The sequence below is a fragment of the Lissotriton helveticus genome, chromosome 3_1 (assembly GCF_964261635.1).
Source record: "Lissotriton helveticus chromosome 3_1, aLisHel1.1, whole genome shotgun sequence".
NCBI lineage: Eukaryota > Metazoa > Chordata > Amphibia > Caudata > Salamandridae > Lissotriton > Lissotriton helveticus.
Window position 1 is genome coordinate 1,575,389,352 of NC_136061.1, and position 22,745 is coordinate 1,575,412,096.

General features: G+C 44.0%; 1 protein-coding gene across 1 annotated transcript in view; it reads right to left on the reverse strand.

Annotated features, from left to right (window-relative positions):
• CHEK1 (checkpoint kinase 1) overlaps positions 1 to 22,745 on the reverse strand; it is a 188,031-nt gene that overhangs the window by 147,874 nt on the left and 17,412 nt on the right. The window contains exons 2-3 of the mRNA XM_078682330.1: positions 6,051 to 6,149; positions 5,308 to 5,531 (exon numbers count right to left, since the gene is read on the reverse strand). Coding sequence (XP_078538456.1) covers positions 5,308 to 5,531; positions 6,051 to 6,115 — 289 coding nt within the window. The 5' untranslated portion in view covers positions 6,116 to 6,149. The remainder of the gene's footprint in view (positions 1 to 5,307; positions 5,532 to 6,050; positions 6,150 to 22,745) is intronic.

Sequence of the window (22,745 nt, forward strand, 5' to 3'; positions counted from 1 at the left end):
TCATATCTTTCATCCCACCGGCTCTACCTGCCTCGCTACTTTGTTTACCTGACCTGTTATTCTGTGCTTCCCCTTTCGATTTGTGCCATCTCATAACTCACCTCTCTTCCTATCTTATTTCTCTCTAGACCTTGCCCCTCGGGTTGGCACCTTTCTTACCAGCCTACATTTAAAACTGCATGCCAGGCCTCTAAAAATAATCATTGGCATAGCCAATAGGTCTCGACTTTAGGACCCTGTACGATTTTAGACATGCAACAGTTGATGTTATTGCACCACGGATATTGTGCTGCATAGCTAAATACTTATAAGGTCCCAAAAGCGAGACCTATTGGCTATGTCAATGCTTGATTTTAAATGCAGACAGTTTTCCTTATAGGAAACAGGGCTGCCTCTCAAAAAAAAGCGTACTTTGTTTTTGGTTGTTTGAGAGTTTGCGTGGTCCACTCAGCAGCGGCTGGCATGACTCGCGGGGTGAGGGGGGGGGGGGGGGGGGGGGATGTGGGGAGTGGGGGTTTGAGGAGGACCGTGATTGTTTTAATTTTATTTTCCACCCTCCTGCAATCACTTACCTTGTCACCGCCCGGTCCCTCGTAGCTGCTCCTGCTCTCCTGCTTCCAATTTCAGGAACAGGAAGCAGGCAGCGTTGTGAGTGGTCTGAGCGCAGTGACACAGCGCCCAGCCAGGGGCTGTAGGGGTGGCTCTGCTCTCCGTGCGGTCTGTAATACAGCCTGCATGGAGAAGTGGGAAAGTGCGCATGACTGGTCTGGGCGGCTCGAGAGGGCCAACCAAACAGTCACTGCGCACTTTTAGGAGTGGGCAAACTACTCCTCCACTGCCTGCTCGAAGAGCAGCCCCTCCCACCCGACGGCCCTCAAAGCAGCCAAACATAAAATGATAATAACTGAAAGTTATCATTTTATGTTTTTGCTTCTGCACGGCTTGAAAGCAGTGGGGCAACGCTCCTCTGCCATAGCTGAGGAGCCACTCCTGCTTCCACTACCCAACTTTTTTTAACATTCGCAAAGGGGAAGGGGTCCAGAAGGGACTCCTTCCATTTCATGAATAGGTTACCACCTAGACAGACGCTATTTCAGTTCTAACCCTTTCATAGCTAGGAATTTCTATTTGAAAGGGACATATAGCACACGCCTAAACCCATTTAGGTCGCAAACTCCGAATCGGAGTGCTTGTGAGAAAAAACTGCTTTGCACATCTGGCTCCTAGGAGCGAGAAAAAAATGTCACAATTGTAGCTCAAGCTCAGATGCTGCTAGGCACTTCTGGTTTTCTGTGTAGATCTGGAGCATAGAATAGCTTACATATCTTTAAGAAAGTTGTGTACTTTTACAAAGTAAAGAGCTTCATGAAGTTTCAAGTTATTGCTTCTGAGTTTCTAATGGTTAAAGTTAGTACCCAGTAATCTTGGGACTTACCGCGGATCCCCAAAAAAAGGCCTCATACTAATGTGTAGCTCACATCCCATTAGGGCGAGGACGTACTCTATGTTCTTGCCATTATACAAACAGCACTTGCAAAGGTCACCTTTTCCTGAATCTAAAAAGGCAAGCAGTGAAGGGAAATTGTGATTTACCTGCCTGTAACAGTTCTGATCCTCTGAATCTCTGTTCTCTCTTTTGTAACCAACTCCTGAGAAATTAGTGCATTTGTTTGCGCTCTGAAACAACTGACAAAACCTAACTGAGGCCAGCGGGCTTGCGCTTTCCAGAGCATAGTTCTAATTCTGCACCCATATGGAGCACACCCATGAAGTGAAGCTGAATTTCTTTATGAGGTCAGAGTTCAACTCCTACATTCCTTTACATTCAGATGGTGCAGACATTGTTGAAGACCAGCGATATAAAGATTAGGTAACAACACCAGGAGCAAAATCTCTGATTCAGATAGATATTTGACTACAGAAATATGTTTTGCTGGTGGGTAGAAAGCACTAAAGGGTCTCTGAAAGTGTCCATGGATAGAAAGAGCAAAACTGGAGTTCGCAGATGCTCTGTGCAAGGCTATCGCCAACACAAAATCCAGTTTTAACGTCAGACTTCCAACAGTTAACGCCATATTTGTGCTATCATTAATGGAAACAACAAACGGAGAAATCTACAAATGCTTTCCAGGAGGGAATCAGGCCAAATAATGTATTGCCTTTAAATACTCCTGCAAGCCCAAGTGTAGGTTAAATCCACAGAATCCTCAATGGTGCCACAGAGGAGTGAGCCCCAGGCAGCTCGAAAGAGTAGGAGATAAATTCATCATTTTGTCCAAATCTAATATCATAGAATGAACAGTCTGTTTTAAGATCCGTTTCTGTTCTATCTTGCTACCTTAATGACCTTCCGCTTACTCAATAATTTCAGGCGATGTGTAGAGTGACACCATCTGGAAGATGGCCTCTTCAGATACCAGCAATAGGTTATTAGTGGAAACATTTGGTAGGCAGTGCACCGCTACGTGTTGTGCTACCTTAATGCCAGCAGGAACTTGAACTTCGTGGCAGTAACTGAAACCTGCCTGGATGATGTTTCAGGCCCAACACATTTACTTGCCTGAAGAGTAAACCACCATGGACAACTGAACAGCAGGGAGATGCAGGACACATCTATCTAAATCCTCCATCACTACACGTCAATGAAACACAGTCGGCTAGCAAACATTTGACTTTTTTTTCTTTTAGTTAACTCTACCACTGCCTTCCCTTCGGTGACCTTATGAATCCCCATGACCACAACTTGCGACTGCACCAAAGGCTGGCTTTCTTGTTGGGGTGCTCTGTGCCAATTAGCCTGGTCGATGTGTTTTTTACATTTTAGCTTGTAGACAACGGAGTACAAACAAAACTCTTATCAAAGGACTGCCTTTTTAGTGGTGTAAGATGTCCTAAGCGTAGGCTGCATTTTGGCAAAAACCTCTTTAGACCATTTGAAGGTGATATTCCAGCCTGAAAAAAACACGTTCTGGGCATGGAGAGGGGCTATGATAGCTGTGGGAAATGTAAGCCATTAACTAAGAAGATATATTCAGTATCACATAAAAAGGATAGACACCAACTGGCAATATGCACACTCATGGGCTCACAGACTGAAGTTAAATAGAATCTTAGTGCCCAAATTCTCCCCTGTGTAGGGTAGTTTACAGTTTAGGCACTCTGGAACAAGGACATTGCTGTAGTAGTAGTAATATACTTTATTCGGTAGCCCCCTACCATAAAAGTGCACACGTGCAAAACATTGCGGGAATACTTTCAAAAACCATTTTAAGACATGTCACAACACAATTCCTTTAAAAACAATACTACTCAGAATTCATTTTCTTTAGCCATTACTTGTGTCCAAATTAAGAGCAAAGGTCAAGCAGAGCTATGTGCAAATTAAGCAACCAGTACATAAAAACACAAAAAATTAGCTTTAAATAATATATATATATAAAATGGATATTGTCAGAGTAAAACAGTAGTTAAAAATTTGACCTAGACACTTAAAGGCACAATCAGTAGTCTGCCACATTTGTGCCAACTGCCTGTAAAAATGAGCACGGGAGCTTGTTTGCCTATGCAGCCTATTTATTAATAGCTTTTGATCTGTGCTCAAGTAGTAGTGCACTTTTCCTTAGCTGATCATTCCGCTTCAGGCTCTCTATTACCTTAACTCCTAGATAATCGAAGCTCCTCACCCTCTCGATTGCTTCTCCCCCAGCCTGTACGATTGAATTTTTGACCGCACCCTTTCCAAATACTATATATTTGGTTTTATTAGCATTGAGCTACAAGCCCCTTGACACAGAAAAATCTGTAAATTTATCACCAAGGAGCTGGAGACCCATTGGAGTCTTAGAAATGTGGAGGGGGTCATCAGCAAATAAAAGAATCAGTACTTTATTACCATTTTGTGAAAGGGAGTCATTTCTGCAATTCTTCAAGATATCAGCGGCTTCATTTATATACAGGGTAAAGAGCGTGGGAGCAAGGACACACCCTTGTCGTACACCCCGCTGTATAGGGATGCGTTTAGTTAACTCTCCTGCATGCCCACACCGTACCTGGGGAAAGTTGTTACTATACAGCTGGGACATGAGATGGATTAAGTTCCCCGGAACATCCATCATATTTAAGACAGACCACAGATTTGTGCTGGGCATGAGATCAAAGGCGGCCCTAAGATCAACAAACGCCACATAAAGATTCTAACTGATGTAGTAGTGTATATTTCCAGTGTAGCATGGTGAATCTGGAAATTTGATCTGTAGTACTCATCTTACAGAGAAACCCAGTTTGGTGATCTGACATGATATTATTTGTGTCTATCTAATGGAGCAATTTGTCAAGGATTTCTTTAGCAAAAATCTGGGCATTGTCGATTAGGCCTATTGGCCTGTAATTCGAGGGTGCGCATGCATCACCCTTCTTATATATGGTAACAATCTTGGCCCCTCTCCAGGAATCAGGTATCTCCTCACCTCGCGCTATAGCATTAGAAAGCAGATTAAAATAAAGTGACCAAATCTGGGGTTCTAATTTAAAGAGGTCCAGTGGAATTTTATCTGGTCCTGGTGCCTTAGATGTTTTTAGCACAGAGATGGTGTTCATAGTATCCTTCAAGCTAAAAGTGACAGCTAGGCCAACAAATTGTAAGGTATCATAACAAGGTGAGCCCCTAGAGGGCACTATGGCGCTGTGAGAGCCTAAGGGGCTATCTTCCTTAGGCTCAAACAGGTCAGAACAAGCATTGAAAATGCAATAGGTCTCACCTTTTAAAGCCATTTGCTTTGCCAATGGTATTGTATAGCAAAGCAAATGGCTTTACCTTAATAAAAGGCGAGACCTATTGCATTTTCAATGCTTGTTAGGCAAGTCGTATTGACCGAATAGTTTTAGTATGCTGGACAATGGCCCATTCAGAAACGGACATGAACCCCTCACTTAAAAAAAAGTCAATGAAAGGAGACATCAAATCAGCATTTCTTACGAGTAACTTTGAGAATGCGCTCAAGGCAGTAAGGGTAAAACACTATCTGACTCTCTTCTATACTGTTACACCATTCAACTTCTAATAGGACAGAAAGTGCTTAAATCAAGCAGAGCCATCAAGGGATCTAGGTACTTAAATCCAGGATCAGTGAAGTTCAGCCACGCCGATTAAAGTACACATCTGTGGAACTAGCATACAAACAAAAGGTCCTCGACCTGCACCTAAACAGCTTTGAATAATATTTAAATAGGTCATTCTGAAACCATTACTATTATTGAAGGATCTGAAAAGAGCCTTAAACATTTTGCGATAACATCTTCAACTCTTACCAATTCGATCAAACAGCTCTCCACCGCTGCAGTACTCCAGAAAAAGATATTGGATGGTACCTTCGCGCCGGTGCCCATAAAACTTGACTATGTTAGTGTGATTTAGCATTTTATTGATGCAGATCTCTTTTTTGATGTTTTCTGGACAGTCTGCTGCACGCTTCATGTCAACTATTTTTACTGCCACAGCTTCTTCAGTGCGTTTGTTCACAGCCAGTTGCACTCTGTCAGAGGGGAAAAAGGCCACTGTCAATTGACTTTCAGGGTGCGTTTTACAGATTAGAAATTATTCTGCATGTCCGAGCATCTAGGAAATTGTACAGACTAATGCAACAGACAACCATGGCACACAGTTTAAAAGTGCTGATAGAACCTGCAGTCTTTTTCAATAGCCACAAGCAAATTAAAGTAGTGATAAAGTGAAAATTCTCAAGTTTTCATATATTTTAGAGCAGCTGGTTGCATTCTGCATCCCAAGGAAAATACATGGACATCTTAGCGCCACCTCCTACCGCCCCACTCTCCCCCCCCCACACACACACACTTTGGCAGTCTCAGGATACCGAACATTAACCCAGTCAAACGCAAAAGAATTTTGAATGAAGCTAAAGTAGTAGTTTTTGCAAAATGTTTTCAGCTCAGCATTGCTGCCCAAACAAGTTATCTTCAATGATGATTTGAAGTGCATGGCCATGGAGCAGGTGAGATCCATACACTGAGAATTACAAGAATGTGCTACGTACTCTCCATAAGCTCCTTCTCCCAAAGTCTGCACCAGATCCCAATCTTCCACAAATGGTACCGCCATTTTTCATATGTGCAACCGATAGAATCCAACTAACCTTAAAGATGAAAAAAAATTATTTTAATGACATTCACCCTTATCTGAAATAGTGGCACTTTGTTTTCAGAAGACCATATGGCAGACGTGTCTCACATACTAATTTCATGACTGTAACGAGGTTTAGAAAAGATGGTATCAGTTTTTCGTTCCGTTACAGTAAATTTGCATATGTTGGGTCACAAAGGAATTTCAGTAGTTTCCCCAAGTGTTTACAATCTGAATATGCGTCTTCCTTACAGATTATATACCCTTTCCCCAGTGTATTCTAAAAAAAAGAAAGAAAGAAAAACTTCTGCTCAGCGTTTCAGAAGGTGATTGAGGGGGTTAACATGATAGCAGAGTAACCTGTCCCTAGCGATACAGAGGCCTACAGTATTTTAAGTACCAACACACCATTTCGGTGCCATCTGTGTTAGTGGTCTCAAATTCAAAATTAAAGTGACACTGACATTGTTCGCTCTGAAAAGTGCGCTCCTGATACCTGATCAGGAAGCTGTAAAGCCAGTGTGGTTCTGCTATTTACAACAAGAATGTTTCCGTACAATAGGGCACCGTCTTCAAAAGGTAAAAAAAAAAAACATAACTAGAAGTTAATTGAGAAATAAAGAGATGCATTACCATATTATGGGGATACCAACACAATGATCACATTTACACTACAAAATACATAGTTATTAGGTCATTAGAACAGATTTAATAAACAACATATCACTGGAAAGAAGATGATGGTCAAGAGCAGTGGTTATCTGGCCCCATTGGAAATCGAACACACCCCAGGCAGACTAATCAAATCAAATCAAAATAAGCTTTATTCGATTATCACAAGGATATCATAAAAGCGTACATTACAATAATCAATTTATCATTAAAAGTTTTAAGAAATGCAAATGTAAATCCATAAAAGAAACATGAGTTTCAAGGAACAGAGGGGTTACATTTTCCATTAAAACAATAAAAGAACAATAGATATTTATGCAAATCCATATGACCCATCGTAACAGATTCCTAAATTAACGAATTTCTGAATTTTAGCAGCAATTTCAAGAATTTTCCCATAGTAAATATCACGTCCCTGTTCTCCAGTTGTTGTAATCGGTCAAAAGCATCTTTACAGGACCGCAGACCCCAGGTCTTCAATAATGGTTTCAATAAGGATTTTCTGGGGACTAGGTAATATTTACAAAACAATATAAAATGGATATTGGATTGGGGTGAAATGTCATCGCATGGGGAAGGGGGCAAATTTCGGGACCAGTCATTGCAGGAGGGGAAAGTAATAAGCCGAAAAAAGGAGCCCAATCTGAGTCTAGAGAGGAGCATTCTTGTGAAGCAAGTGATGTCAGAAAAAAGGTATAATTGTAGACCCTGGGACAAGGTAATCCTTTGAAAATCCAAGACAGTTTTATGAGATTTTTGAATAGTCCATCTTTTTGCCTCTAGGTGATCTTTCTCAAAGCTTTCCGGGTAATATGCTCAGAGGGTCAGTGAAATACTCTGGGCGACCAATTTCAAAGCAAAACCTTTTAACGTATGACAACCATTTTATATGTTTAGCCCCATCTAGTTTTTGGCTGTCAGAATTATTTCTCGGTTAAAAGCGGTCTCTGTGGTGGTCCAAATCTTGTGCCATAGGAGAAAGGGCTCAGTCTTAATTACGTCAGAAATAAACGGTAGCCCCAGCTCTATATGGATCATATAAATAGATGTTGACTTCGGGATCCCTAGCAAGTACCTTAGGAACTGGTTTTCAACTTTCTGGATAGATGTAATAGTGTCAATTCCCCAGAGTCCAGCCCCATAGATTGCTGTTGCTACACATTTTGCTTTATAGATGGTAATAAGCTGCTTGACAGGTCTCCCCCCTATTTTGCTAGCAAAATCCCGCAAAGCCCCAGTCGCTCTAGTAAAGGCAAGCGTCCTGGCTTTTACAGCAGACTGCCAGGTCATCTTTCTATAAAAATAGATACCCAAATAAGGAAATTGTTCTACGGTATCTATTTTTTGTCCTTCAATAAATATCGGCCATCGGATTTTCTTGGTACCCTTACTGCAAGCCAGGGAAAAGGTCTTACCAATATTTACTTTCAGACCCTTTTCTTGCATGAAGTGAGTAAATTTCGTAACAGCCCTTTGCAGCCCCAACCTTGTTTGAGACAATATAGCCGCGTCATCGGCATATAACAAGATTGGGACGTCATGACCCTCCACCTTAGGGTAGTCACATTCATCCCTCCGCATATGGTCGCCAACACCGTTTATGTAAAGAGAGAAGAGCAGGGGGGCTAATATGCACCCCTGCCTCACACCTCTAGCAATGGTGAATCTAGGGGAACATTCCCCTCTCTGTCCATACCGCACCCTAGCCCCCGCATCTCTATACAAATCCATGATAAAGTTAAGAATGGATGAGTTCAACCCCAGTTGCTTAAGAACACTCCATAACTGGTCATGGACGACACAGTCGAACGCAGAGCTCAAATCTATAAATGTTACAAAGAGGTTACCATTTTTAGCCTCCACGTATTTTGACATTAGAAAGTATAAATTCAAACTCTGTTCGACTGTGCCCCTACCAGTTCGAAAGCCATATTGAAATCTAGAAAGTAGATCCGCCTCCTCTGTCCAGCTTTGGATACGTTTTAAGATGATACGTCCCGCGACTTTCATTAGCGCATCAAGCAAGGAGATAGGACGGTAACAAGAGGGTACATGCCTATCTCCTTTTTTATATATGGGTACCACAATGGCCTCTGCCCAGGTTGGAATTTGGCCATAAGCATTTGCGCAGTTCAAGGCAGAAGTTAATAACGGGGCCCAAAAGTCTATTTCGGCCTTAAAGACATCCACTGGAATGGCGTCTGGGCTGGGGGCCTTGCCAGAAGGGCTTTCTCTAATGGCGAGAGTAACCTCCTCACATAGGAAAACAATATTAGGAGATCCCTCTCTCAGACCCATTGTGGTACCATTGAAAGAAGGAGTGGGATCCGCTGGAGATGTGTCAGAAAGACTAGGTTTGCTATACAGCTTTTGGAAATATGCAGCCCAAGTATCTCCATCAATTGCCAGATCTAACCTCCTCTCGGGCATTTTGACCCACGGAAGTGGGGCTTTAACAAATTTCCAAAAAGCTGAGGAATCACAGCTTTCACTAGTTGACAACAGTGCCTGCCAAGCTTCCGCTTTCAAAGATTTTTTCCTACTCTTTATGGCAAGGTGGTACCGAGATCTAGCCTGACGAATCTCCAATGGTGACTTTGGTATAGATTGTAAGGCTTTCTTCAGAATTTTTAAAGCTCGCGTGCAATCTTTATCAAACCATCCTTTTGGAGTAAAATGACCTGGCTTGAACTGACGAGTAAGTAGCAGACTAAAAACTGAAAGAACAATGGATTTAGAGTGGAGCAAGTGCTGTACCTATATTCCTTTGATTCGAGTTTTTCTCTCTAAAGCATAAAGAGACTTTAAAGCATTTTTTTTCAAATAAACATCTATATGCATTTCAACACAGTGACCCAAGAGGGCAATGCTAAGGCAAGTTATGATGCCATATGAACGAACGTCCACCATTTTTCTAGCAGTGCATGCACATCGTGAAAGGATGATACGTGTTTAATTAAACATTTGATTGATTTCATCTAAGAAGAATAACTAATGAAAGGAACAGCTTTAACAGAAAAAAGTGTCCTAGATCTTCAAGAGAAGACTGACTAAAGCAGGCATATCTCTACTTGCATGATGCCAAGTGATATTCACCCTGCCACAAAGATAAGAGATCCCTCTTCTCTATGTGGCAGGGTGAAAATCACTTGGAGGGATGAATCCCACCAAAGTGCTGCCTTTCCTATAGGGACTACTAGTCTCCAACCTATTGAGACCACCACACGGTAGTCTGGACAGCTCTAGAAAACCAGAGTTACAGTTTTCCTTCCCCGTTTCCCATGAGAGAGAGGGTATCCAAGCACTGCCCTACGTAGGTCCAAGGATCCGGACCTTCCTTTCTCTACAAACCCTTGTACTGCCCTCTCAACTCTTCTAAAGAACAAGAACCCCACCCCTAAGCTATCTCTCCTTCTTATAGACCGGGGGTAAAAGCAATGTGTCCACACACCCAAATGGGTGTCATGCTTTATCATCGAGCAGCGCCTCATGTTAAAAGCTTATACCACTTTGTGAGCTGTACAGGATCATTGCCTCCAACACAGCCACTACTTGCTTTTATTTATGACAAGAGAACCTGCTTATTAAACTCCCAAAGGATTTCTCTTGGTCATTTTTAAACCACGGTCTCTAATGTACACACACTAACTCCACACACACTTCATCACTGAGTCTTATTTTCAAAAGACCTCCGGCAAAGAGTCCCCTCTAGGGGCCTGTTGGCCTTGCAGCGCCGGTCCAATGAGGAGCTGCCCTATGATGAAGCATGACACACATGTGGGAGTGTGAGAACTATTGCTTCGGAGCGATCAGATCCCCCCCCACCCCGATCTGCTTGCCCAGTTTCTTCCGATAACAGCTTTGCTCTTTTCCTAGGACTATACAGGAACTGCATACCCTTGTGATTACATATGCATCTAGGCAGTATGTATGCTGGACGTTAGCCGCGCTCCCAGACTCTACTTGTTATGTTTAACAGTAGTTTCTCACCTGCCTACAGATCAGGGTCATCGGCACAGCCTAGTTAGTAAAAATGTGTTTAGGCACCACCCCTTCTCCCTCCATATAACATGCAGCAGAAACACCTCACTCTGTACATGTGATACAACAAAGCAGAGGAGTCTACATTGAAGAATCAGGAAACTGAAGCATGCAATGAAGTCCCATTCCCACTCGGGGGATTTATACAGTGATGTCAGAGGAGCCAAACCCATGTGTGCATCAAACAAACAAAACTAGAAGTTAAAAAGATATACTAATAGGTGCAAAGTGCAAAGCAACTCCAAATCCCAGTATGCGAAGTACTTAAATTCCTCCCTGAAAAGTACTGAGATGGATTCAATGTGGATAAGGAAGTTACCAGTAACATCTTTTAAGCTGACCGTAAAAAAGGCAGTCAACATGCACTCGTTGATCGAAGACAAAACAACCCTTAGACGCCGTGCACACGCCTGGATGATAATACAATCCTACAAAAGACTAGGCATTGCTTTTCCATCGCATTTAAAACTAAAGTATTTACAGCTACGCATGGGTAAACTGCCAACAAGCGCCGACCAACCGGGCTGGAAGACACCAGGCCCGAGGGACTGTAATCTTTGTGGTGCTCCAGTACAAGACATCATCCACTTGATTTGTATAGTAATGGTTTGTGAACGCCGGAGTCTACTTAGGGTAAAGTTCAACGAAAAAGGAATTTGCACATGTCGCTCAGAGATACTTCACGCATTGGATTCAGCGGATCCACAATTCATTTGTCAAATAATTAAATACGTAATTAATTTTGAGAAGAAAAAAACTTGAAAAGCCAATACAAGCCTGAACTTTTGAACTTCAAATTGCACTGGCTAATTTAGAATAAGTTTTCGAAACTACTAGGTTCTCAAGAACAATTGTGTTTTTAGTACTTTTATTAACGGTTGTTTTTAAATTTTATACTCCTTTGCATAACAGTCCGCATATGAAAGTATCTTTTTTACTTATTACTATATTGTAATGGTTTTTATTAACTACACAATAGAGAAATTATTATTATTACTAATAGGTGCAAGCATACATTCGGTGGAGATTACACACAACATCCCAGCAGCGTTTTCGTGTAATCCGTCAACCACTAGATACGTGGGGTCCACCAAACAGTAAATAACCAGAATGATTCACTCTGACCAGATCAAACGCTTTCCAGGCAAGGCACATATGGAGAACAGCCAAGGCACTGTGCAAGTCTTGGATAAAAAAAGCAGAGCATGCAAGTGAAGAGGGGTCACATGCTGTGATGAAAGTGAAACAGTCCGACCCATACTACACACTTCTTAATGACATCCATTGAGCTCTGCCTTCACAAACAATGTAAAAAACAGAATTACCAAATGCAACCAAGGTGAGGGAAGACAAACAAAAGATGGAACAACATTAAAGAGAAACACAAATCAGCTGTCAAATAGGATAAGACATCAAACTCCAATGGGCTAATAAAAATACAGCAAAAGAAAAAAAACAGTTCAGAGCAAATAAACACAATGTTGAATTGAGTTTACACGTATCTATCGGACTTCGCCAGGCAACGTGGCTGGCATGATGTCAACAACTATTTAGAGACTGGAGTAAGAACCCTACCCCAAAAAAATTGAAAAATCTTTTGTTTCACCATCTATGGACAGAAGCAGACAGCCTGCTCACTTGACTAAACTTGGGCAAAAAAAAACTACGATGTCCATGTAAATGACCTAACAAACTACTTCCAACCACAAACAACCCTAGATTATAAACAATGTAATCCCATAAATGCCACACAATGTCCCATATAACAGATGCATTTAAGCAAGAATGAGACACCTCGAATCATCCTGCTCTTTGATGACCAAAACAAATCAGATGGAAATAAGGACACATATCAACAATGGATTTCTTTCAGCACAACTACGCCTATACATCCTAAGCCAACCAAAGCTGACACTGAAAGGCATAATGGAAATTTGACGAGCGAGCAGACTTTCAACCAAGCACTGATGAAAAATGTGACCTAGCAGAGATGTAATAAATACATCCTTAGCACAATAATGTGCTTTGGGGCCTTAAAAGAACAAGTAGAGATGGCTTCAAACGAAAAAAGAAGGCAGAGGACAAACTCATCACAACCACGACATTTGATATGCTCCAACTTGAAGTAGCAATTTGCTTAGGATACCTTATCCTGGAGTTAACTTTTACCAATATTCTTCCCAGATCATTCTTTTCTATTTCTAAAAGCATTTCAAATTTACTGTCCTTGACCACTGATTACGATCACGAGATTACGGCACGTGTGACGTCACACGCTTTCGGCAAGCAAGGAGTGAGGCAGCGAGTGAGTCACTTAGGCCCCCAGTCTCGGCCCTGGTAGGCAGTCCATATAGGAGAGCAGGGCGAAGTGGCGCAAGTGTTGTTTTGGCTATGGACCTGGTTTGGCCCCTGTATGTGGTCCATGGCCCCAGTGTGTGGTCCATGGCCCCAGTGTGTGGTCCATGGTCCCAGCAGCGCGGTCGCTGAGAGGACTTGACGGAGAGTGGAGTGGAGCTGAGCTTACATTTTCTGCTGGAGATTTCTACGCGCCCATTAGGTCTGCTTGTGGTCACTGCAAAAACAGTTTTAATCTACAGTTCATTCCACGAGAAAAGGAAGTAAGAGGCAGATTCTTCTCCATTATTATTATTGGGGTTGTGTTGCTGCAGCCTTTCTGTGCTTGTGGCTCACAGAGTGGAGCTGCCAAAGTGAGAAAAATGTGTGTGTGTATATATATATATATATATATATATATATATATATATATATAGGTTGGTGGGAGGAGCTGGTCCTCAGGGCAAACTATGGGCGATCTTGAATGGGCATGTAATGATTTGGTTAGGATTCATTGACAACTTGTTTGTCATTTGGAGGGGTACGAAGTATTTTGTTTCAGCGATCAATGTTAATGACATCAATCTTAATTTTACAGCGGCAGTGAGCACACAAACAGTCAATTTTCTTGATATACAGGTCTGTGTTATTGACAACAAGATAGAAACTGTGTTACATCATAAGGAAACAGCCGGTAATTCCGTGCTGCATGCTACCAGTTTCCACCCTAAGCATTTGATTCAGAGCATCTCCTATGGGGAAATCCTTAGGTTGAAGAGAATATGTAGTAACACAGACCTGGTAAGGGCTCAACGAGACAGCAAACTCTGATTTTTGGCAAGAGGTTATTCCGATAAAACAATCAATTCAGCAATTTCTAAATCACAACTGCTCAATAGATCTGAGCTCCTATTTGGTAGGAACAGCTGTGATACAACCTCTAAACCCATGCAGAAGAAAGACGATTTGTGGGTCCCGTGCTCTCCATGCCACTGGAGTCAAGCTATCCTGGCTGATGACGGCAGAAAACCCGAAAACGGTCCTAGGATGCTTGTTTCCAGTCCAGGGAGGATCTGGCCTGGCAGTTCGGGCTGGACTGTGCCCATTGGGCGCAGGGTCAAGACTGATTTGCATATGGCTGGGTCCAAACTGGAATGGCATGGTGAGCAAAAAAACGATGGATTTAGGCCCAGATCTCTGTCCTGGGTTGAAGGTATGACATTGTTCTGCATTCTGTCCATCAATTGTTTGCTTTACATTTGTCACCCCGAGTGGGACGGGTATGCCCAGGCGTGGGCCCCTTGTTCTCCATGCTACTGGAGTCTAGCTATTCTGGCTGATGTCGGCTGAAACCCCGAAAATGGTCCTAGGATGCTGGTTTCCAGTCCAGGGAGGATCTGGCATGGCAGTTCGGGCTGGATTGTTCCCATTGGGCGCAGGGTCAAGACTGATTTGCACATGGGTGGGTCCAAACTGGAATGGCGAGCAAAAAAACTATGGATTTATGCCAGAACTTTGTACTGGGGTGAATGTATGAAATTGTTTTGCATTCTGTCCATCAATTGTTCTTTTTGAAGAAAGACGAGGAACAGCAAACTTGGTTAATTATCACGTTTAACAAACAGGAAAGACAACTGAGGAACATCATCAGGCGAAACTCGCAGTTAGTATTGGATAACCCAATTATAGGTCACATTCTGCCAAATCCCCCTCCATTACGTACAGAAAAGCTACCTCATTGAGTAATGCTTTTGTTTAAAGTAGTCAAGAACCAATGGAGGGAGATACCTGGTTATCACTTAGAAAAGGCTTCTTCAAATGTCCCACCTGTCGAGCCTGTACATTTGGGGTGAATAAAACATATCTAATCCCATTCAGTGACAAACCTACTATAATTAAGAAATTCCTTACATGCAAGACAGATCATGTTGTGTATGTGTTGGAGTGTTCCTGCGGACTGCGCTATATTGGCAGTGACAAGCTACAGGCACACATGCAGATACTGCAAAACATCCGGGCAATCACCAATTAAGGCCCTACCTACCCGGCTGCCCGCCATTTTAAAGACGAGCACCATAACAATTTGGAACAGTTCAGATACTATCTACTGGACTTGGTTCTGAACTTTAGAAGGGGGAGCAACAGGGAGTCTTTACTAAGAAGATTAGAGACCGAGTATATTTTGGAGCGAGATACAAATACGTCTGGGGCATTAATGCCAGTGAGGACCTTTTCACCGGTCTGTAGTATTGTTAGGGATGGGTGTGTTGTACAAGCTTAAACAATTTACTGACCCCTCCCATGTAATATGATAACCACAACAAAAATATCTAGTAAGAGGATCTAGGTAAAGGTCAGGGTACAACGAGCTAGGACAGAGTCGATTCATAAACTTTTATTCGATTGACATAACATTCAATCATAAAAAGTACAATTTAACAATCAAAATAAATTTTCATGGATACACAATTAAAACTGTAAAGAAAAATAAAATACAAAATACAAATTAAGTGCGACACTAAAGGAAAAACAATAGTTACGATAGAGTAAACAAAGTGTGAAGAATGTCAATTCATGTAATAGAAGACCCAATCATAGAACGTGTTTTTAAACAGGATTTCAGGAAAAGTGCCACACATTTAGCAGCATGGGGGGTGTCCAGCATCTGGAGAGCCAGAAAAGCTGGCCGACACGTTCTCAACCCCATGCTACGTAAGAGGGGAATTATCCATTTTTTACGTTGTTGAACAAAGAAAAAACAGAAAGAAATGGTGTGTATGTTTGATTGAACCGAAACACCATCGCACGGACAGCAAGCCATTTCGTGCGACCAATTATGCACATTAGGGAAAGTAACAAGACGAAAGAATAAATTAAAACGAAATCTTGTTAACACATACTTTTCAAAATTAGATAGGAAAAAGGATAAGTAGGGCTGGGTACCAAGGGTAGATTGTATGGATAAAATGTGCACATTACTTGGCTTCAGTATCTCTGTATAGAGGCGGAGATGCCTCAGATGGTTCATACAGAGAATTTTCAGCGCCTTTTTACTGATGTCAGACAAAGACAGTGGGTCAGAAAAATATGCATCACAATTCATATCCCTAAAAAAGTTTGAGACATACAGTAACCAGGGAATTTTTTGCCAATTTGCTAAGGTAAGGCAATCCTGGAGAAGGGAGCGGGTAAGATGACATTGAGGTGTTGTCCAAATACGGCGCCATAAAAGAATCGGCTGGCATCTGATGGAATCTATTATATAATCGATGCCCAGCTCGATATGGGAGCCGTATATTGGAGCGCTCCTAGGTAGAGCCAGGATATATTTAATAAACTTAGTTTGGACTAATTGTAGGCTATCAACCTGGGCATGGCCCCAAACGGGAGCGCCGTAGGTGGCTACGCTGTGGCATTTTGCTTGATAGATCTTAAGCAGCTCTTTAGGAGCAGGTTTACCCAATTTTCGAGAAAAGGAAACCAAGGCTGAAGTTGCTCTTTGGAAGTGCATTTTTCTGCAAGCCACAGCCTGTTTCCAGGCTAATTGGTCGTCCATTAGGATGCCTAGGTAAGGATATTCCCTGGCGCGCTCCAGTCTAACCTGTTCTAGGTAGATAGATTTGGGGTGTTTTACTTTGGGACCAAAGTGCGTTACGAAAGTCTTGCTCTTGTTGACTTTTAGTCCCAAGGAGGACATGAACTGGTTATACTTGTCTACTTGTTTCTGCAACTGGATGAGGGTCCTAGCTAGAATGACGGAATCGTCCGCGTACAGTAAGGCAGGGATTGAACGATGGTCGATAGTAGGAAGGTCCTGGCTCCCCTTTAACAAAGCCTTTTCAACCCCGTTGGTATAGAGGTTGAAAAGGAAAGGGGCCAGGACACAGCCCTGCCTTACTCCTCTCGTAACAGGAAAAGAAGGTGTTAGTTCTCCGGCTAGCCCAAACCTCACACACGCGGTAGCGTCGGAGTAGAGCTCGCGCAGGAAGTTAACGAGAGGGGGATCCACTCCAAGGTCGCTCAGAGTAGACCAGAGCCTGGAGTGGATCACACAATCGAAGGCGGAACTGAGATCAATATAAACTGCGTACAAGTTACCGCGCTTCGCTCCTACATACTTGCCGATCAGTAAGGTTAGGTTTAATGCCTGCTCTATCGTACCAAGGCCCTCCTGGAACCCATACTGGAGATCGGTTAAGATGTTATTTTCCGTCGCCCAGTCCTGGAGTCGTTCCAGGAGAAGGCGCCCAGCGACTTTCCCCAATGAGTCCAGGAGGGAAATTGGTCTGTAACAGGCAGGGTTGCTGCGGTCTCCCTTTTTAAAGATCGGCAATAGTATGGAGGAGGACCAGGAATCCAAGAGGCCATTTGACAAGACTGCCGCCATCACCTGGGTGACAACTGGGGCCCACAATTCTAAGTTGCTAGAGAAGATGTCATGGGGAACACCGTCTGGGCCGGGCGCTTTTCCTGTTTTTGAACGCGCTAGGGCGTGCAAAACCTCACCCAAGCTAAAGTGCAAGTCAATGGGGTAAGTTGAAACACCAACGGGATCAACAAGTGGGGAGTCTACTGATAGAGGAGGGTCAGAGGGCCCCCCAAATATTTTCGAAAAATGAGACACCCAAAGCTCTGCAGAAATTGCCACCTCTAAGTCCTTATCCTCAGCTAAAAAGGGTGATTTAATGACACGCCAAAACTGGGCACTATCTTTGGTTAGGCAGCACTCGTGTAATTGGTCCCAAAGGTTTTTCCTTAGAGCCTTTTTACGGATCTGTTGGGCCACCTTATAGTCCTTTCTTAATTTAGCTATCAGAGAAGGAATTCTGTTGGTGCTATTTGTGGCCAGTTTTAAGGCTGATAAGGCTTTGCGACATGTTTTGTCGAACCATCCCATAGAACCTTTCATAGCGGGATTATGTTTGCGAGATAGCACTGAACGCATTACTGAAAGGATCTCTTGAAAACTAGTTAAAATCAACTGGGGTGAAGAATCTACAGCAAGACAGTTGTTTATCCATGGGAGAGAATTGGATATAACTTTGGCAGAGGTAACTAGAGGGTCAATTTTTGACCATTTAACAGAAAAGCCATTCACTTTGTCCATGGCCAGTGACTGTTGGATTAGGTGGCTAATCTTATTAGGTAAGGAGCCGCCGCATGGGATGGACAGGATGATACTGTTGGGGTAGTGATCGCTTGAAATGTCAGAACCCGTGCTAAACCGTTGGAGATTACCTTTTAGCAATGATGAACATAGAATAAAATCAATGGTGGACAGCATACCCCTACCATGAAAGGTAGGCTTAAAATCGATAGGGGGATCTACCAACACGTTAGCAAAGTCAAGTTCCATTTCAGCCAGGCTATCATTCAAAGCGTTACCAGCACAGGAATGAATAAAATGAGTTAATGGACAGTCATTTTCGTCCTGCCAACCACAAATTCCTTTGCTATAATTAGGGCACAATGAAACATTAAAATCACCCCCCCAAATTGTGTGACATAGAGATGTTGGGTGATTATTACGATAGTCGTTAATTAGAAAAGAAATTTCTTTCACACATTTAATACAATCAGATACACTAAAGTTGTTATAAAAATTAATACAAAGATAAACAGTACTTTTGCTAAATTCAAGCGAAATAATTTGGAAATTCGGGGTGTTATGTAAGACAGATGATTTCAGCAAAGGTAAGGTATTACACAGATAAACAACTAAACCCCCCTTGGATCTGCCATGAGTGGTAGGGCTGGCAGGTGAGTGGAACGTAATATAGCCCTGCAGATGTATCGGAGCTATAGCCCACGTTTCCTGGAGGCAGACTATTTTAAAAGACGAAACGAGGTCCAACCATGATTTGATTTTTAGTTTAGAGCGGAGACCCGCTATGTTCCAAAATAAGACGGGGAGATGAAACGGTGAAGGAGAGCTCCTGGTGGTAATCGGTTTAGGTGAGGTGACGTGTGTGGAATGACAGTGTTTTAAAGGGAGAAGAGAAGAAGGTGAGTTGGTGGGTAGGAGATCGAAGGTAGTAGGTACATGTTTGGTAAGGAATGAAGACCGAGAAGGGATGGGTGGGGCAATTGACAGATCTGGGATAGGTGCATCTGAGTTGGGTGCAGCAGAGAGAGATGTTGTGCTCGGCAGCAAGACCGAGGTCTGCACCGTAACGCAGTGACCGGGGGAAGGAGATGGAAAATTAGCATAAAGGCTAACAGATGATGGTCAATCAACCATTTCCAAACAGTCATATCTGTTGGACAATGGGATTCCGCCCCAGCCAAATGAGGGAGCTACATCACTCCCCCCATACCTGGACCTGCTGTTCCAGTCCCGTCTAGGATTCCAGTTTCCGACTTGGGTCCAGTTCCACTCTGGCCCGGTGTTATAGTGCTGGACTGGAGGATAAAAGAAGGAAAGTCTTCTAGTACTAATGCCATCGGATGTGTATTGAGGACCCCATGAGCAAATATGCTCTACTGTGTGCGGATCTTCGAAGTTCACAATTACACAATCTCCCTGGAGTGTTTTATGTGCTTTACCTAACCAGGGAACTCGCCGTACTGAAGTAACTTTATTATTTGCGTAAGGGGGAAGGGGCCTATTACTAGATAACCAATGTAGAACCTTATTTCTAAGGGACCAACTAGGTTCGTCCGAGCTTGGGTTCAGCTCTGGAACCGCAGTCATAATAACGACGAAGGGAGCTGCTTCGGGAGGAAGATGGATTGGAGGGGTCCCCTTCCTCCTAGTCCTATGAGTGGTGATATGTTGGTCACGTGTATTAGAATGTTTAGAGAGTGGAATAGTGGGCTGAACTGGCAAAAGGACAGGGGTAGGAAGAGAAGTAACTGCTGGGGTGGGAACATTTACTATCTTTGGTGGAGGGGGATTGGATCTGGTTAATGTTGCTGTAGTAGAACTATTAACTGCTGTGGCCGAGCGACTGTTTGCCGGGGCCCTATTACTAGAATTTTTCGGGGTAGGTTTGGTGACTAGGGTTTGGGCAATTGGAAGCCCTGGGGAAGATTTTAGTGAAGACGATAGCACGTCTAACTGCTTCGCTATGTTGGTAAGAATATGTTCGAACGGCTGGAGATAGGATTTAAATAGTGCCCCAATGCTATCGAGAAGTTCATTATTAAACTCAGAGGGACAACTACTAGAATCTGCAATAGAACTGGTACTAGGATGGGGGCTAAAAATGAGTGGTGAAGGGGAAGTATTTTGGGTGACAATAGGGGTACGGGCCCCTTCAGTGGGCGGGGGGACTGCTTGATTGAGAGAGTGGGGAACAGAAATTAGATGTGGATTAGGATGCGGAGTTATTGGAGACCCGATTTGAGAGTGGTTATTGAGCTGCGGACTCCTAATATGGCGGGGGATCTTTTTCGTCTTTTTATTCTGGGGAATCGCGCCCTCCCTAATTCCCCGTATGACAGTGGGGATAGGGTCAGCCCTGCTCGGACTATTAAAAAGAGCCGGGGTTTGCTCCAGTGACTGGGATAATTGGGATTGCTGGAGGGCTGAAAATTCAAGAGAGACTGATAAGTCCACTGTAGCTGGAACTAAAAAAGGATCGGCATGATTAGCTAAAAGTATAACTGGAGCTGGAGGGTTACCTGGGGATTTGACCGTCGCCAATAAGCCCAGTGAGGAACGCTTAGCAGCGTTCAAATCCTGAGAAACCCTTCGCTCCAAAAGAAGTACGCCCTGATTTATGGCATCATTTGCCTCGGCGATGAATTGGTCAATTGGGCCGGTGGTTTGGGCCGTTCGGAGGGCTTTGTTGCTTCTGGTGCCCCTCGGGGACATACTTCAGCTAAAAAGCAGTACAATATAGAGGGCCGATTGAGTAATTAAAACCAAAAACCAAATAGGGTGGCCCAGTCCAGTCTTGCCCAGTCTTGAACGGGCTTAAACGGGCCCGCCCTTGGCCCGGGCTTCGCCCCGTGCTCCGTCCCGCGTCGCGGGGAGGAGCCAGACACTAATAACCGTGAAGGCGGTGGGCGTGGCCGCCGGGGGAAGAGGCACCAGCTGCGCTAGTTCAGGGATTGCTGGTCCTCGCAGTCCCCCGGACGGAGTAGTTCCAATTATTACCCCCTCAAGCCTCAACCCACAGCGCACTCCGCTGGGAGCAGTGTGTGCTTCTGCCGACTGCAGAGAGCGCTCCCACCAGCGAGTGCGAGCGAGTGGGGAGGCGAGCTGGTCCGGTGAGCAAAGGGGAGAATAAAACGACAGATCCACAGGTCAGTTCAAGAATGCTATGTGAGCGGCACCCGCGGAGCGGGTGTCGCGAAAAGTAAATAGGCTGAAGGTGAGGGGCGTGGCCGCCGGGGGAAGAGGCACCAGCTGCGCTAGTTCAGGGATTGCTGGTCCTCGCAGTCCCCCGGACGGAGTAGTTCCAATTATTACCCCCTCAAGCCTCAACCCACAGCGCACTCCGCTGGGAGCAGTGTGTGCTTCTGCCGACTGCAGAGAGCGCTCCCACCAGCGAGTGCGAGCGAGTGGGGAGGCGAGCTGGTCCGGTGAGCAAAGGGGAGAATAAAACGACAGATCCACAGGTCAGTTCAAGAATGCTATGTGAGCGGCACCCGCGGAGCGGGTGTCGCGAAAAGTAAATAGGCTGAAGGTGAGGGGCGTGGCCGCCGGGGGAAGAGGCACCAGCTGCGCTAGTTCAGGGATTGCTGGTCCTCGCAGTCCCCCGGACAGAGTAGTTCCAATTATTACCCCCTCAAGCCTCAACCCACAGCGCACTCCGCTGGGAGCAGTGTGTGCTTCTGCCGACTGCAGAGAGCGCTCCCACCAGCGAGTGCGAGCGAGTGGGGAGGCGAGCTGGTCCGGTGAGCAAAGGGGAGAATAAAACGACAGATCCACAGGTCAGTTCAAGAATGCTATGGGAGCTGCACCCGCGGAGCGGGTGTCGCGAAAAGTAAATAGGCTGAAGGTGAGGGGCGTGGCCGCCGGGGGAAGAGGCACCAGCTGCGCTAGTTCAGGGATTGCTGGTCCTCGCAGTCCCCCGGACGGAGTAGTTCCAATTATTACCCCCTCAAGCCTCAACCCACAGCGCACTCCGCTGGGAGCAGTGTGTGCTTCTGCCGACTGCAGAAAGCGCTCCCACCAGCGAGTGCGAGCGAGTGGGGAGGCGAGCTGGTCCGGTGAGCAAAGGGGAGAATAAAACGACAGATCCACAGGTCAGTTCAAGAATGCTATGTGAGCGGACAGAGTCAATTCGCTGAAATAATATATTGACATTTAATAAGAATTTAAAACATATGAAACATTTCTTTTCTATAAAATTCTTGGCTACATGATCAATATTGATATAGCGATCCTTAATCAACAGCTTGAGGGAATTGTACAGTCATTCAGGAAATTGAGTCCATCAGTTACCTTGCATTGATGCTACCTACCTGGTGCTATTTTATTTGCACCTTTGAACGTCAAAAACATAAAGAGGAGATAATTATATATACATAGCACTTTATTCTTCAGTACTTTAAGCACTATCCGCACTTTTATAGACGGCTTTCAGACATGAGAAGATAGACATGATTT